At 39.7% G+C, this 13,381-nt stretch overlaps 3 protein-coding genes across 7 annotated transcripts in view; 1 reads left to right on the top strand and 2 right to left on the bottom strand.

The window, feature by feature from the left end:
• Window positions 1-3,493, bottom strand: part of LOC123962865 (RING finger protein 145-like) — a 23,042-nt gene extending 19,549 nt beyond the window's left edge. Inside the window, exon 1 of one of the 2 annotated variants that reach the window (XM_046039300.1) lies at window positions 3,399-3,493. The gene's annotated coding sequence lies outside the window, so the exon portion shown is untranslated. Of the gene's footprint in view, window positions 1-3,104; window positions 3,269-3,398 lie in introns of those variants that run through there. The other variant, XM_046039299.1, reaches the window with a different exon arrangement.
• Window positions 3,318-9,285, top strand: ublcp1 (ubiquitin-like domain containing CTD phosphatase 1). Of its 4 annotated transcripts, none has more exons than XM_046039302.1 (11): window positions 3,318-3,503; window positions 4,625-4,936; window positions 5,189-5,280; window positions 5,583-5,668; window positions 5,783-5,898; window positions 6,236-6,334; window positions 6,547-6,584; window positions 6,846-6,944; window positions 7,023-7,166; window positions 7,289-7,416; window positions 7,671-9,285. In XM_046039302.1, the coding sequence occupies exons 2-11, from the start codon at window positions 4,783-4,785 to the stop codon at window positions 7,696-7,698; spliced, it is 984 nt and encodes a 327-aa protein (XP_045895258.1). In that variant the 5' UTR covers window positions 3,318-3,503; window positions 4,625-4,782; the 3' UTR covers window positions 7,699-9,285. The 4 variants fall into 4 exon arrangements, with proteins under 4 accessions (XP_045895258.1, XP_045895260.1, XP_045895257.1 ...); XM_046039304.1 differs by lacking the exon at window positions 3,318-3,503 and adding an exon at window positions 4,133-4,289 and having other exon boundaries at window positions 7,050-7,166; XM_046039301.1 differs by lacking the exon at window positions 3,318-3,503 and adding an exon at window positions 4,133-4,289.
• Window positions 9,286-9,625: 340 nt separating this feature from the next.
• On the bottom strand, window positions 9,626-12,932 carry il12bb (interleukin 12B, b). The gene is made up of 8 exons (XM_046040552.1): window positions 12,839-12,932; window positions 12,603-12,704; window positions 12,213-12,392; window positions 10,898-11,003; window positions 10,619-10,788; window positions 10,092-10,264; window positions 9,869-9,984; window positions 9,626-9,711 (listed from the first exon to the last, which is right to left on the bottom strand). Exons 1-8 carry the CDS (start codon window positions 12,930-12,932, stop codon window positions 9,684-9,686), a joined length of 969 nt encoding a protein of 322 aa, XP_045896508.1. The 3' UTR covers window positions 9,626-9,683.
• Window positions 12,933-13,381: the final 449 nt, after the last annotated feature.

Genomic DNA, 13,381 nt, shown 5'->3' with positions numbered 1-13,381 from the left:
GCATTGAAACTAATTAGGAGGAAGTTTATCATGCAGCAGGACAATGACCCAAAGCACACTGCCAACAAAACAATGGACTTCATCAGGGGGAAAAGTAGAAGGTTTTAGACTGGCCAAGTCAATCACCTGACCTTAACCCAATAGAGCATGCATTTCACCTCCTGAGAGGAGACTGAAGGGAGAAACACCCCGAAACAAACAAGAACTGAAAGAGCTGCAGTAAAAGCCTGGAATAGCATCACAAATGAAGAATGCAACAGTTTGGTGATGTCGATGGGTGGCAGGCTTGCGGCAGTTACTGCAAGCAAGGGTTATGCCACCAAACAGTAAATGTTATTTACTTTAAGATTATTTGTTCCATTACTTTTGCTCAACTAAGAATGCTGTGGTCTAATACAAACAGTGATATGTCCTGAGTTGTTTAACACGTCTAGATGTGAATACCAGGAAATGTGAGCTGAAGTTCTGAACTCTTGTTTCATACTCATCTTTTGATCTTAAATCCAAATGTCTTCAGTGAACAACAAAAACAAAGGAATTTCCAATACTTTTGGAGGGGATTGTATATGTGAAGAACTGCTTCATCATATGATTTGCATAGGTAAATCTATCGGTCAATAATCAATCCAGAATTGAGTACATGCAAATTAATCCAAGCTTTTCTGTTTGCTTCCACACACTAACCAACTGCACAGGACTTAACATGAGCAACTGTGAAAGCAAACTAGACAAATTAGGTATACTTGCAAAATCAGCTTATTCACATATGCGCCTCCTCAGTCTTTCACACACTGTTCCATTTATAGTTGCAGCATACGTTTAGTAGCATTTTCTTTATTTTCTGTTCTACGATGTCTAGTGGTGGGCAATGTGGGTTAATTGTTTATATGTCAGTATGTGAGTTTTTATATCACAATATTAATACATAAGTACATTTTCATAAATTTAATTACGTTAACATTAGTTAACAAAAACAGATATTGGATGTCTGTGAATCAAACATCTAAAAAAAAATCTGTACTGAGGTACTTCATCATATTGATGGAAAAATCTTGTAAACCCAATATTGCTGTAAAACTGTCCTGCTCATTGATTTGTAACATTGCCCTTACGCAACGGCCTAATACAATCAGATATTAAAGGGGTACATACCTTAGTAAGTAAATGGTATGGCAAAATCTCTGATAGCTAACATTGCTGTTATCTCATTGTATACATTTTCGCAGTGTGGACATTAGTGGACTCTGAGACTGCTGAGATTCTTAGTGGACTCACTAATTGGACTACAATTACACTGTCCTTTACTTATGGCACAGTGCAATACATCTTTTAAATGCAATTAGCACAGGTTTTTACTTTTGTTAGTACTTGAATTTGATATTTGTTTAAGCACTACTCTTTGTACTGTGTGGTTTGTTAGTATATTGCTGCTGTGACATGAAATTTTCCCCCCAGAGATAAATGAACCTATCTTCTCTCTAAACCACAACCCTGTTTATACATGAAACATACATGTACTTATACGACTTACATCCATGTGACAGTAAGTGACATGATCCATATTTATCGATCAAAATTTACAAAAGATGTGCCACCTGTATGTGAACTCCTGTTACTTCCCAATTTTACAATCTACCTGGACAACATTAACATACCTGCTCAATAATTTAGATATTGTATTGCTTATCGTTATACTAAAGATTGCATTTGTTTTATTTCCTTTCCCCTGAATACTTTCACAGGCGCTGCTGCAACACAAATTCCCCCCCAATCATCTCAAAAATCACTTAATTAAAATAGTTTCATCTCATGCATAATAACTAATAAATAAAATCATGTTTAGATCACACTTGTTGATCAACAGCTACTTGAAAGCTATTCTGAGTATGTTTCTGCTGCAACTTTATTGTTCGAAATATCCATGACAAACCTGCTTTGTCCTGTTTAGGAAGACTTAATCCAATCAATCAATCATTGCCAACCAGGCTTGCACCAGCAGCAATGGGTAAATTCACTGTATCTCACAGAAAAACATAATGCTAGGAAGCATAATCTGACTTAAAAGAGATAAGCTCCTGCAGTCTTTTCGGGAATCTGTTTACAAACCTGCAATGTAGGTACAGCAAACGGCAACTTCATAAACTAGTTGCTCAACACGCATTGATTCACAATTTAGTCATTCCACCTCAAGCTTAAATAACAAATTTATACTTTATTATGCCCGAGACTGCTTCAAAGTCGACAATAGCAGACTTTCTATACATTAATGTCCCTGCATCCCAGGACAGGACCTTGATAACTTACATAACTCTGAATTCACCACGACTATCACTGGCCAGAGAGAGATCACTTCGCAGAGTCCAATCTTATATAACTTAACGCGTTCGTCTACCACTGTATTTTTATCTGTCGTAAGCCCAGGTACAGGGCATGTTGTGGTTAGACTTAGTCTAAATAGCTGCATTTATACCCTTAAGTTACTCGCTTAACTGAAACATCGGCGCTACAGACGTTATGGATGAGTGAGTGCGGCATCGATTGTGATAACGTTACGCCATGAACTCTAGTAACCCCCCTGTCTCGGCGAAAGAAGAAAAAAAATTTTTAACGTTACCCCGCAAAAGACTGCAACAGTTCACTAACTAGACCGGTTTGTATGTTGCAGTTTAATATAGGATACACAAACCAAATAAACGGTTTCTCCGTGCGTGATGTTTCAGGTTGGTAATATAGTTATAACGGTGTACGTGCTGAGATGATGAGCTGCAGGCAGCAGGCACAGAGCCAACAATTCAAGCTAACGTAGCTAGTTAGCTAGCATCGCTGTCATTTATGTTAGCTAACGTACTGTCAACAATCAAGCTCACTTCAACACAAATGTACATAAAAACACGCCCGACTTGTTAGCCTTGCTCCGACTCTACCACGGACACACATTTTCACAAACAAGCAAATAACGTTAGTGTTAGCCTAAACCATTTGAAGATTAACACAAACTGCTCCGCATAGTCCAACTGTAGCTTAGCTAGCAAGAGAGTGGTAGACATCCTTAGCAAGTTAGCTTTGACGCCCAGAGATTAATAAGAAATAAAAAGAGAACTTACACTACAAGGACGATGTTCGCAATATGTACAACGGTTTCGGGATGCTTTTCGGGTCGGATATCGACCATTTTAACTCGGCAGCGCCCGAGTTAACGGTCTTCTTGATGGAAGCGCCTCACACTTAAAGGATGCGGCCGATCCGCTCATCTCACCTAGCAGCCATTAGGCCGATCCCCTAGGTACAGAGGACGGACTGTGCATGCGCAATAGGCCGTCCCATTAAATCTTATGGTCCCGTACTTGTTACACCAATAATGGAAAGTGAAGCTAGTTGTTAATGTAATGTAAACTTACCTTCATGGGAAGATGTTGTCCGTATTAGAGCTGGATATTTAGCTAGTCTTTGCTTCTGTGAATTGTGAATGTGATCAGGTTTACAGTTGGGATGGAAGGGTGGAGGTGAGTCACTGAACTGTAGTGATATTATGGTTATGTTCAGGTAGCCTGTATGTGTAAATATTTGTTCATTATACTAGGTACTTTAATAAGTAACACGGGACGATTAGGAGTAATATTAACGGGAATCTAAATAAACAATACAAATTAGAAAAAATATATAGTCAAATGCTTTCTTTATAAGCAGGTAGGATGTTCTCCTGTAACGTTAAAGCAGTCTAGAAGAAGAAACTATGACATGCCAGGCACGTAAAATACAACCCCACTCATGAACTGCAGAGGATGTATCTTTAAAGTGACCACATACATCTTTAAATCATGTATGTTTAAACAACAATCACAATCTAAATTACTTTATTTCACAAGACTACCGGTATACCTTTTTTTTTTTTTTTTTTTTTACAGTCTATAGGATATACCCAGCATCGAGTCCTGGGTACATATTAAAAACAAACTAAAAAATAATTAGACAAAAAATGTCTAACACGTTTTCTTTTCTTTCCTTTTTATTTTTGTCTTGTCTCTATTAAATGAAATGTAAGAAAGAAGTAAGTGAAAACTATCAAACACTACTCATCAAACGATTTTGTATCAATCTATTGAGAAATGGTCACTATGGTAACAAAGCTTTTGTCTCTACGTCACTACCGGCGTGACGGGACGCCAGGAAGAACAGAGTGTGCGCCTCTCGATGAATGAAACATAACGGCAAACTTCATTCACTCATTCAGCGTTTCGACCAAATTGTACAGTGTTTGCCTAGCATTACGCGTTAGCTTGTTCTTCCAGGTAAGGATACCTAAACCGTATAGCTTGGTTAGCTAATGCTAGCTAGTTGGCTGGTTACCCCGGGTGTTTACATTTCTGCTACTCGTGTTAGCCGTCTCATGCTAAAAATATCAACATCAGGGACTGGCAGTGTCTACTCTGATTATGTGGCGTTTGGCCGTAGGGTCTTGAAGCAGCCAGTCAAAACAACAGGTGTTTAACAAAAGTGATGCCATGTTTTGTTCTTTGTGTTTCATTATTAGCTACTTTCTGTATTTTGCTCGAGCTTCTGTCAATTACAGTGTGGCATCCTGACATCTCTGCTGTTACTTTGTCTATTTCCCTCTATTTGCAAGGTGTATGTGTGCACGTTTGTTACTGTAGCTGGAAGTATTTGCTTGAAAGCGTGTGCACTTGTCTGGGCTTGTGCATACCCAACTCCAGCTGCAGCAGAGTGTGTGTGTGTGTGTGTGTGCGCGCGTGCATCACTGTGTGTGTATGTGTGTGAAGAGCCATGTCAGTATCGGTGATCATAAAGTGGGGAGGTCAGGAGTACTCCATCAGTTCTCTGTCTGAAGAGGACACAGTGATGGACCTGAAACAGTCCATTAAGACCTTGACGGGGGTGCTGCCAGAGAGACAGAAACTACTTGGGCTCAAGGTCAAAGGTGAGAGCGCATCAGGGATCACAAGTGTGTTATACCAGGGGGAGCTAGTGTAAAAAATGCCATATGATATCCATCCCTTTTTTGCTTTTGCAGTATGGTTAACTTTATGTATGAAACTTCTCTCCTGAATGGAACAAACTTCTGATCAAATAAATCCACCCCTACATGTCCCCAGGCTTTGGGCATGTTTTGAGCTAAATTAATCTCTCCACATATCCTTCCATTCCTTCTCTCTTGCATTCCTGCCTACAGGTAAACCTGCAGAGGATGAGGTGAAGCTGGGATCTCTGAAGCTGAAGCCTAACACTAAGATCATGATGATGGGTACCAGAGAGGAGAGTCTGGTAGGTGGCGGGATGATAGAGGAATTAACTGACTCCAGAGATTAGTGGGCTGGGACTATGACTAAAAGACTAGTTGCTCAGTTAAGTGGATATGTGCCTGAGTGACTGGCTAATATGCACTTTTACCAGACATTGGTAAAAGTGCTTTGTTCAACTGGTCAATAAGTGGTTGTTTAGGTAATGATCCTGCTAGCTGTTGATAAATGCTCACATGTTGCTTAACTAGCCTTATTTACTGTGTTGCGTTAAAGGTGCCCCTTGGCTGACTGGTATACTTGCATGTGTTTTTGTTTTTTGTGAAGGAAGAGGTTTTAGCCCCTCCCCCAGAGAACGATGACGTGGTCAATGATTTTGACATCGAGGAGGAGGTCGTTGAAGTGGAGAACAGGTTTGATGTCTTTATGTGTCTGTGGCTGTATAGAAGCAAGATGAATATTACAAGAGAGCGCGGGGAAATAAATCTGTGTGCGTCTCAGAAACAAATGTTGTTGTATGTCTCTAGAGAGGAGAACCTGGCTAAAATAGCCCGCAGAGTCAAAGACTATAAGGTGGAGGAGCTGAACCCTCCCAGAGAAGGAAAGAGGCTTCTGGTACTGGATGTGGACTATACGCTGTTCGGTGAGTTACAGTGACACTAACACCAGGAAACCACTGACTTGTTAAATCATAGCATGCTTTAATACGGTGTCTCCACTGTTCTCTTCTTTTCATCTGTGCATATTTTTTATGGGTGCAATCTTAGAGAGTTTCGTAAAGTTGACATTGTTATGAGCAACTGTAAAACTTTGACAGATTGATACAAAAATCTGTATTTTGCTGGCACCTTCTTTAATGTTGGTCAGTAGAACGGAACACTTTGCAAAATAGAAATACATCACTGTAAGCCAGCCAATCAGTTCCTATTTTAATAGGATAGGACACTGTGCATTAATATCTTCATCCTATGTATGTTTAGATCACAAGTCATGTGCAGAAACGGGTCAGGAGCTGATGAGACCATATCTTCACGAGTTTCTGACATCAGCCTACGAGGACTATGACATTGTCATCTGGTGTACGTGTCCTGTCTTCTCTTTTCTCTTTTGTACATTTTCTGTACAAAAGTTGTATTTATTGGGCAGCTTACAGTGTCACTAAGCAGTTAACAGTTGTTTTTATATTTATAATTATTATCATATTTGATGGCCATTTGCTGTTTTTTGATTTCTTCTGTATCAATATCTGCTTGTGGACTATACATCTTACACATGTGCTTTCTCTCTTTAGCTGCTACAAGTATGAAGTGGATTGATGCCAAAATGAAAGTAAGTTATTCTACTTGTTGTGTTAGTTTTTGTCCCATCCATCCATCCATCCATTGTCAACCGCTTATCCTGCGTACAGGGTGTTTTTGTGTTGTTTGCAAAACATGGTATCAACAGACTGTTACCATTACTGTACTGTACCCTTTTTTGCCAAAAGGTGGCAGTGTTAATCAATTTAACATTAAGCATTTGGCTTTAGAGGGGAACCGAAGATAATGCTGCTGTGTGTGTGTGTGTGTGTGTGTGTGTGTGTGTGTGTAGGAGCTGGGAGTGACTGACAACCCTAACTACAAGATTACGTTCATGTTGGACAGTGCAGCAATGATCACAGTACATACCCCTAAGAGAGGGGTTGTGGAGGTTGGTACACACACCTGATCATAAATACTCGCTGCCGTTTTACTGTGGCTTTAGAGAAAGGTGAGAGCACTTATATAGTGTGTTTTATGGCATGCACTTATCCAGGTGAAGCCCCTGGGTGTGATATGGGGGAAGTATGGAGAATTTTACAACAGAAAGAACACTATTATGTTTGATGACATTGGACGAAACTTCCTCATGAACCCACAGAACGGATTAAAGGTAGGCAGCCATTGTCATTATTTTGACCCTCTCTTTTGTCTCATTGTAATCAGCATTATGCACATGTTGCTGAAATGTATTTTCTGTGTGTGTGTGTGTGTGTGTGTGTGTGTGTGTGTTAGATCCGACCCTTCATGAAGGCCCATCTTAACAGGGAGAAGGACAGGGAGCTGTATAAACTGGCTCAGTACCTCAAAGAGATCGCCAAGCTTGATGACTTCAGCGGACTCAACCACAAACACTGGGAGAGGTAAGCACACGCACGCTAAACAGTTATAAGAACAATTGCTTAGTATTAGTGACATAAAACATGCTTGTAGCACATGTTAGAACTGCCATGTGCAAAACAAATACGCTAACATACCTAAAATGCCTACATAATGTATTTCCAAGAACACTCAATGTCTGAAATCAATAAAACTTAATTAAAATGTGTCTAAAGTATGAAAGATATATATTAGTATTATATGTGCTGAATGTGTGTGTGTGTGTGTGTGTGTGTAGGTACCTATCCAAGAAGCAGCACCACTGAGGAGGGCCCGCATCCTCTGCAAAGACTCGGGCTGGATGCTACCATCCCATCATTAAATTCTCATACACATACAAACTTGAGTATCACAAGTCCTTCATTTCAAACCTTACAACAGATCCTACGCTAACCCTGCAGCTGCCAACACTCAGGATTGAGATGGGCTTCCCCATTTATATATTTGCATGTTCTCCGTCTCTCCCAAATCTCACACATTTATTTTCCCAAATATTGTTTTCATTTATTACAGTAATAATGATGGTTGGTGTGGTAATCGTAAAATACACCTGGGCGGGTTAAAAAACTACTCATAGGTTTGAGGCCGCATTCCACGAGCCACTCTGACCCACAAACGTCTGCATACCTACTTCAGTCAGGTGGCAAAAATGCATCTTGAAGTTCACAGTTCAGTAGTACCCTAAAATATATATGCGACCTTTTAAAACTGCTTGGTCTTTCAGATTGGTGGTGTTTTACAGCATTTTCGCATTATAGGTGGTGTGAACTTCACTACTACTTTAAGTAGGCATACTTTGCTGTAACTATCAAGAATCTTTGCTAATACCAAGCAAGTAAAAACAAATTAATTTCACTACAGTAAGGTCAATAAGTGATGTCAAGAACTGAGGATAAATCAACCGTTTAATTTATATGATTTTTACTGCAGGAGATCTGGCAACGGCACTCTGCAAAATATGGTGAAGAATTCAAATGAAACATTGGAATGACAGAATGTGTTGAGAGCAATGGTTAAAATCAAAGTGATGCCTGCAGCCTACACAATTTGACATGTAATCATATGCAATAATCCTCAAAGCTACTGTGACATTACCAGCTGTTGAAATTGAAACTGATCGTAGCAAAAAAAATTTCATCAAAACAATGCACTGTCATGTGCATGTTTTGATGCAACTTGCTACTTGTATGCAGGGGTCTCTGGACACAGGACTGTGGGTTGGAGGATGTCGTACATGTATACTTTATACGCAAGTACTGTAGGCACATGGACGTGTCAGGTTTCCATCAGTGGACAGCAGTGTGTGTGTGTGCATATATGCCTAGAAATGTATGTGTTTTTCTGTGCATTTCCACTTGTTGCAACACTGACGCACACACTTTTTAAATGCAGATTTCATTAGTTTGTGTTTTGTTTAGAGCTTTTTTTGAACAGTTTTGGTGAAACCAAATGTTGATAAATGAAAAGTGAGGATGAGGAATGATGAAGGGAGTGCAAGAAACTGACAGCACAAAACGTGCATTTTACATTTTTGGGGGGGGGTTCCTTCTTTGTTATTGAAATGAATGCGTCTGCACTTATTGTCAATGTTTATTTTAAGTTATGGATGAAGAAAGGGACATGTTGGGGGAAGGGGAAGATGTACTCTGCCGTATGAACAAGTTGCACCTGCAGCTCTTGGAAATATTAGGGATGTGATTTTCAGATTTTGTCAGGTTTACAGCTCTCTTTGACATTCAACTCCTTCTCATTTCTTGGGACAATTTCTTTAGAGCTGCCTTTTTGTGTTTTTCTCATCACATCCCTGACATCCTGGCTGTAAATATGACAATAAACTTTTTTTGGTACCTAAATTTGCCTGTATTGTCATTTAAAGTGGGTAGTAACAGAATATGGACATTTCTTGACAATATTTCATTACAAGTAATCACCATTATATTTGAAATAGATTTGAGACCCTTTGTTGAGATGTTCATGCATTTATTATGAAATGTTAAGAAAAATATTAACAACTATTCTGCAAGGATTGTTATATATATAAGAGTTACAAAGGGCAAATTTAGTAAATAATTTAAATCATATTAAAAAAATGTTTTTAAAAAATTTAAGACAACTTTTGAATGAGTGATCAATAAATACTGTACAGGTATACATTCACTCCTGAAGCACAGCACCACTTTTTGTGCATTGCTAGTTTTTCTTCCATCCTTGTGGTCTTCCTTCCTTTATGGCTGCAGTCCAGTAAAAGAAGCTAGCAGGTCACAACATCTTTATTCACTCTGGAGACAGGACGTGTTGGAATGAAACAGTATGGATCAGGTCAATGTTGGCATGGCATAACTTGTGTGTTATTTGGATAAATCATAAGCTGTCATGCAAATTAAATATTTGCTAACAAACCCAGTCAAAACACACTCGTCCAAGTAAAATACTTACATGCAATGGCTCCAGTGGCCAAATGGCCCACTGGTGTGCTTGTCCTGAGCTCGCACACAGAAAACATACTTCTTGGTTTTGACATTAACCTCGTACTTAGTTTCAGTGATGTTACCCTGAACAAGAGAAGATGAGACACAATCAAGACAATGTGATTAAATTGGTCAGCAAATTCATTTTTACAGTAGTGCCACTTGATAAACATCAGGCATGTAATGAATACCATTATGTGCCCTTCACTGTTACAGGGATGTTTTGGGTCTTTGACCGCCTTGACCACTTTGACCTGGAACTGCAGGCCAAAGAAAGAGCAGGGCTTCTCCCATGATTCAGGGTAGTTCCAGCTGAACACCGTCCCATCACTGATGCGCAGGTTAGGTAGTTTTGCAGGCCTCACTAGATCGGGTGATAAGGAAGAGGAATGAGGTGAGAAAGGATGGGGAGAGGGAAGGAAACGGTACAGTGAGGAAGATGTGACAGGATTGCAAGCATAGACTGAAGGGAATAAGGGTGCATGGATGAAAATATGACCACACCACGCTTAAGTATTTGCATCACACGCAGGTCAAAACGTAGTTACAGAATGTATCAGAAGAGCAGTTCAGTTCTGTTCTTTCTAAAATAAACGCTGAAATATGTTTTAGGTTTCCTTGTTTGTTGCTCCTCCCATGGTAAATCAAAGTATTCCAAAACAAACCACAAGACATATTGGCTCTTTTTTGACAGAGACGTTAAAATACTACGACTTACCAATCTCTCTAAGGTAGAAAGTCTTCGTGTAGGCCTCAAGGCGAGAGTCGATATGTATGTAAATGGTGAGGGAGATGCGGTGTTGTTCCTCTTTGTAGGGGCAGTTGGCATCCTGGCAGTGAACCCCTGATCCATCGGCATTCAGCTCACAGGGAATCTTTTCCAAATAACTAGATTGAAGACAAACCGGTTGGTACAATGCTATCTAGACACAGAATGCATGATCTACTTTACATGAGTAAGATGAGTGTTGTGTGAGAAATTATGTTTTGTCCTTACCGTTCTGCCTTCACCAGGAGCACAGCAGCGTTGGATCTGGACTTTGTTTTTGTCCAGGTGCAATGGAAGGAGCCTTTATAGTTAAGTGCTGAACAGTGGATGTGACCTGGAAGAACAGAGACGCTGTCAGCACTCTAGGTCACTCCCTTCCTTTGTGTTCTTGTGTACAATTTCTCTCTCTCTCTTTTGTGTTTCAGAGCCCTTCTTGTGAAGGTCCCAGCCTTTAAACAATGATATATCATTGTAAGATTCATGTCAGGATCATAATTACTGTAAACAAGCCAGAAAGCGGAGGAGAAGATTCAACGAAACCTCTTCACTATATTTAACATTTTGTTCCATCAAATCAGGCACATAATGGGGCGGCTGTGGCTCAGGAGGTAGAGTGGGTTGGCCGTTAATCGGTCGGTGGTTCAATCCCTGGCTCCCCCTGGTTGCGTGTCGAAGTGTCCTTGGGCAAGATACTGAACCCTGAATTGCCCCTGGCGGCTGTTTCGCCAGTGTATGAGTGAGTGTGAATGTTAGTTTCCGTTTGAGCACTTAGGCTCAGTGTATGAATGTGTGTGACTGGTGAATGCAGATGTAGTGTAAAAGCGCTTTGAGTGGTCGAAAAGACTAGAAAGGCGCTATACAAGTACGGAGCATTTGCATAAAAACAACAACATTGCCTTATGGCAACAAAACGGGAGAAAGGATGATGGTTTTTCAGTATAAACAATGCAGAAGCTTTTAGAACTTTCACAGGTTGCAATTTGTGAAAGGTGGCAAATGATCTATGATAAAATGTTTAAATCCTTTTTTTTTTTCAAAAGAGAAAAGTCTAAGAACAGTACAGTACAAATAACATGATGAGTGTGACACAAAGCCTGCACATTGTGCCAACCTCTGTGTGGTTTGTTTGATTTTTAATTTTTTCCTCCCCTTTGGTACCTTTCTTGTAATCATTATGTTGTTGCGTTCATTGTTCCCTCTTTCTGTCCAATTGCGTCTTCCGTTCCCATCATTACTCTGGTCCTCCTTTTATCCAATTCCTCCTCCATTCATCTTATCTTTTCAATGCTGTCTGCTTTTGGGCACAGCCTCTGTCAAATTTTTCCCCCATCTTATCTACCTCTCAAACCATCTTTCTTATCTCAGCTATCCACTTACATCTATCCTATGTCTCTTCGAGTAATAAAATAAATGATAAAATAATTCTTGCCAGGCAAAATTACACAACAAATCTTTATCTCTGTCTGTTTGTCTTTTCTGTATATGTTTCAGTCCTTTGTTTTTTCCCTGCATCCTCATCCTCCTTCCATCTTTCTTATCTTACCTTCTTCAGGGGATTTCTTTTCCAGTATAACAGTCCTGTTGTCTGGGTCTAGTTGGATCATGATTACGGTGTGGTTGAGGTATTCTCCGTCTGGGCCGAGGTGACAAGTGTAGTTCCCTCCATCCATCTCCTCTACCAGGACATTGACTTGGTTCCCTTGCAGAGCTGGCTGAGACTCGCCTGAGACAGGGACCCAGGTCAAAGTAACAACAACGTCAGTGCTTCAATTTGCCATCTGACTGAAGAAAAACTCACTTTTTTGCAGAAAATGCAATCTTTTTTTATTAGCATTGTGTAGTATCGTATCATATTGTATGGCACCTAGCACATTAGCACAGGTGTTAGTGGTAGTAGAAATAGTATCAATAGTAGTAGTAAGAGTTGTATTACCATTTTTCTTCCAAAACACCGACTGGTCTTGATAAGCTTCTCCACAGGTCAGAGGAACATATACCCTGGTACCCTGACCATAAGGCACCCTCAGGACCAGAACTAGTTTAATAATGGACAAGAAACACACACACATACACACAGACCGGTTTTAATCAACATTTACTGCATGTGAGGTGAGGCGACAAATGTAGAAGGAAGAGGAATGTTCAGTAGAGAAAGGAGGAGGTACCAACCATTATCCATTAGAGTCTGTATGTTGTCTTGGTTGCTGTCAGAGCTGGCACAGGACAGTGCAGCACACAGGACCATAAGGAACAATGCATGCATCTGGAAGAAATATAATAAGTAAAAAGGGACTAGAACCAAACTTGTGTAATCCATTTATAACCAGGTATTCATTTGGGGCTTGTACATAAAACAGAGGAAGGTATATTTTCTGAAACATTGACTGATCTGGGTATTTTTCATTGTTGCTGAAAAGTTTGCATTCTAAAGCTAAAAGTAAAGACTTCGTCTGAAAAAGTAACATGTAACTACCATCCTAAAATAAATGTGGTCGGGTAGAGAGTACAATAGTTTTCTCTGAAATGTATAGTTTAAAGTCTCCCAAAATTGAAGTAAAGCAGTAGTTCCCAACATTTTTGCCTTTGACCTCTTGTTGCCTGTATGTATTTTTTGACATTGTTTTATTTGAATATTCTTTAGTACGAAGAAGAAGTAAAATTACAATAATTAACAATTACAATAAAAAAGCAACAAAACCAGTCCAAAAAAAG

The sequence above is a fragment of the Micropterus dolomieu genome, linkage group LG23 (genome assembly GCF_021292245.1).
Source record: "Micropterus dolomieu isolate WLL.071019.BEF.003 ecotype Adirondacks linkage group LG23, ASM2129224v1, whole genome shotgun sequence".
NCBI lineage: Eukaryota > Metazoa > Chordata > Actinopteri > Centrarchiformes > Centrarchidae > Micropterus > Micropterus dolomieu.
This window is presented reverse-complemented; position numbering and strand designations above follow the sequence as displayed.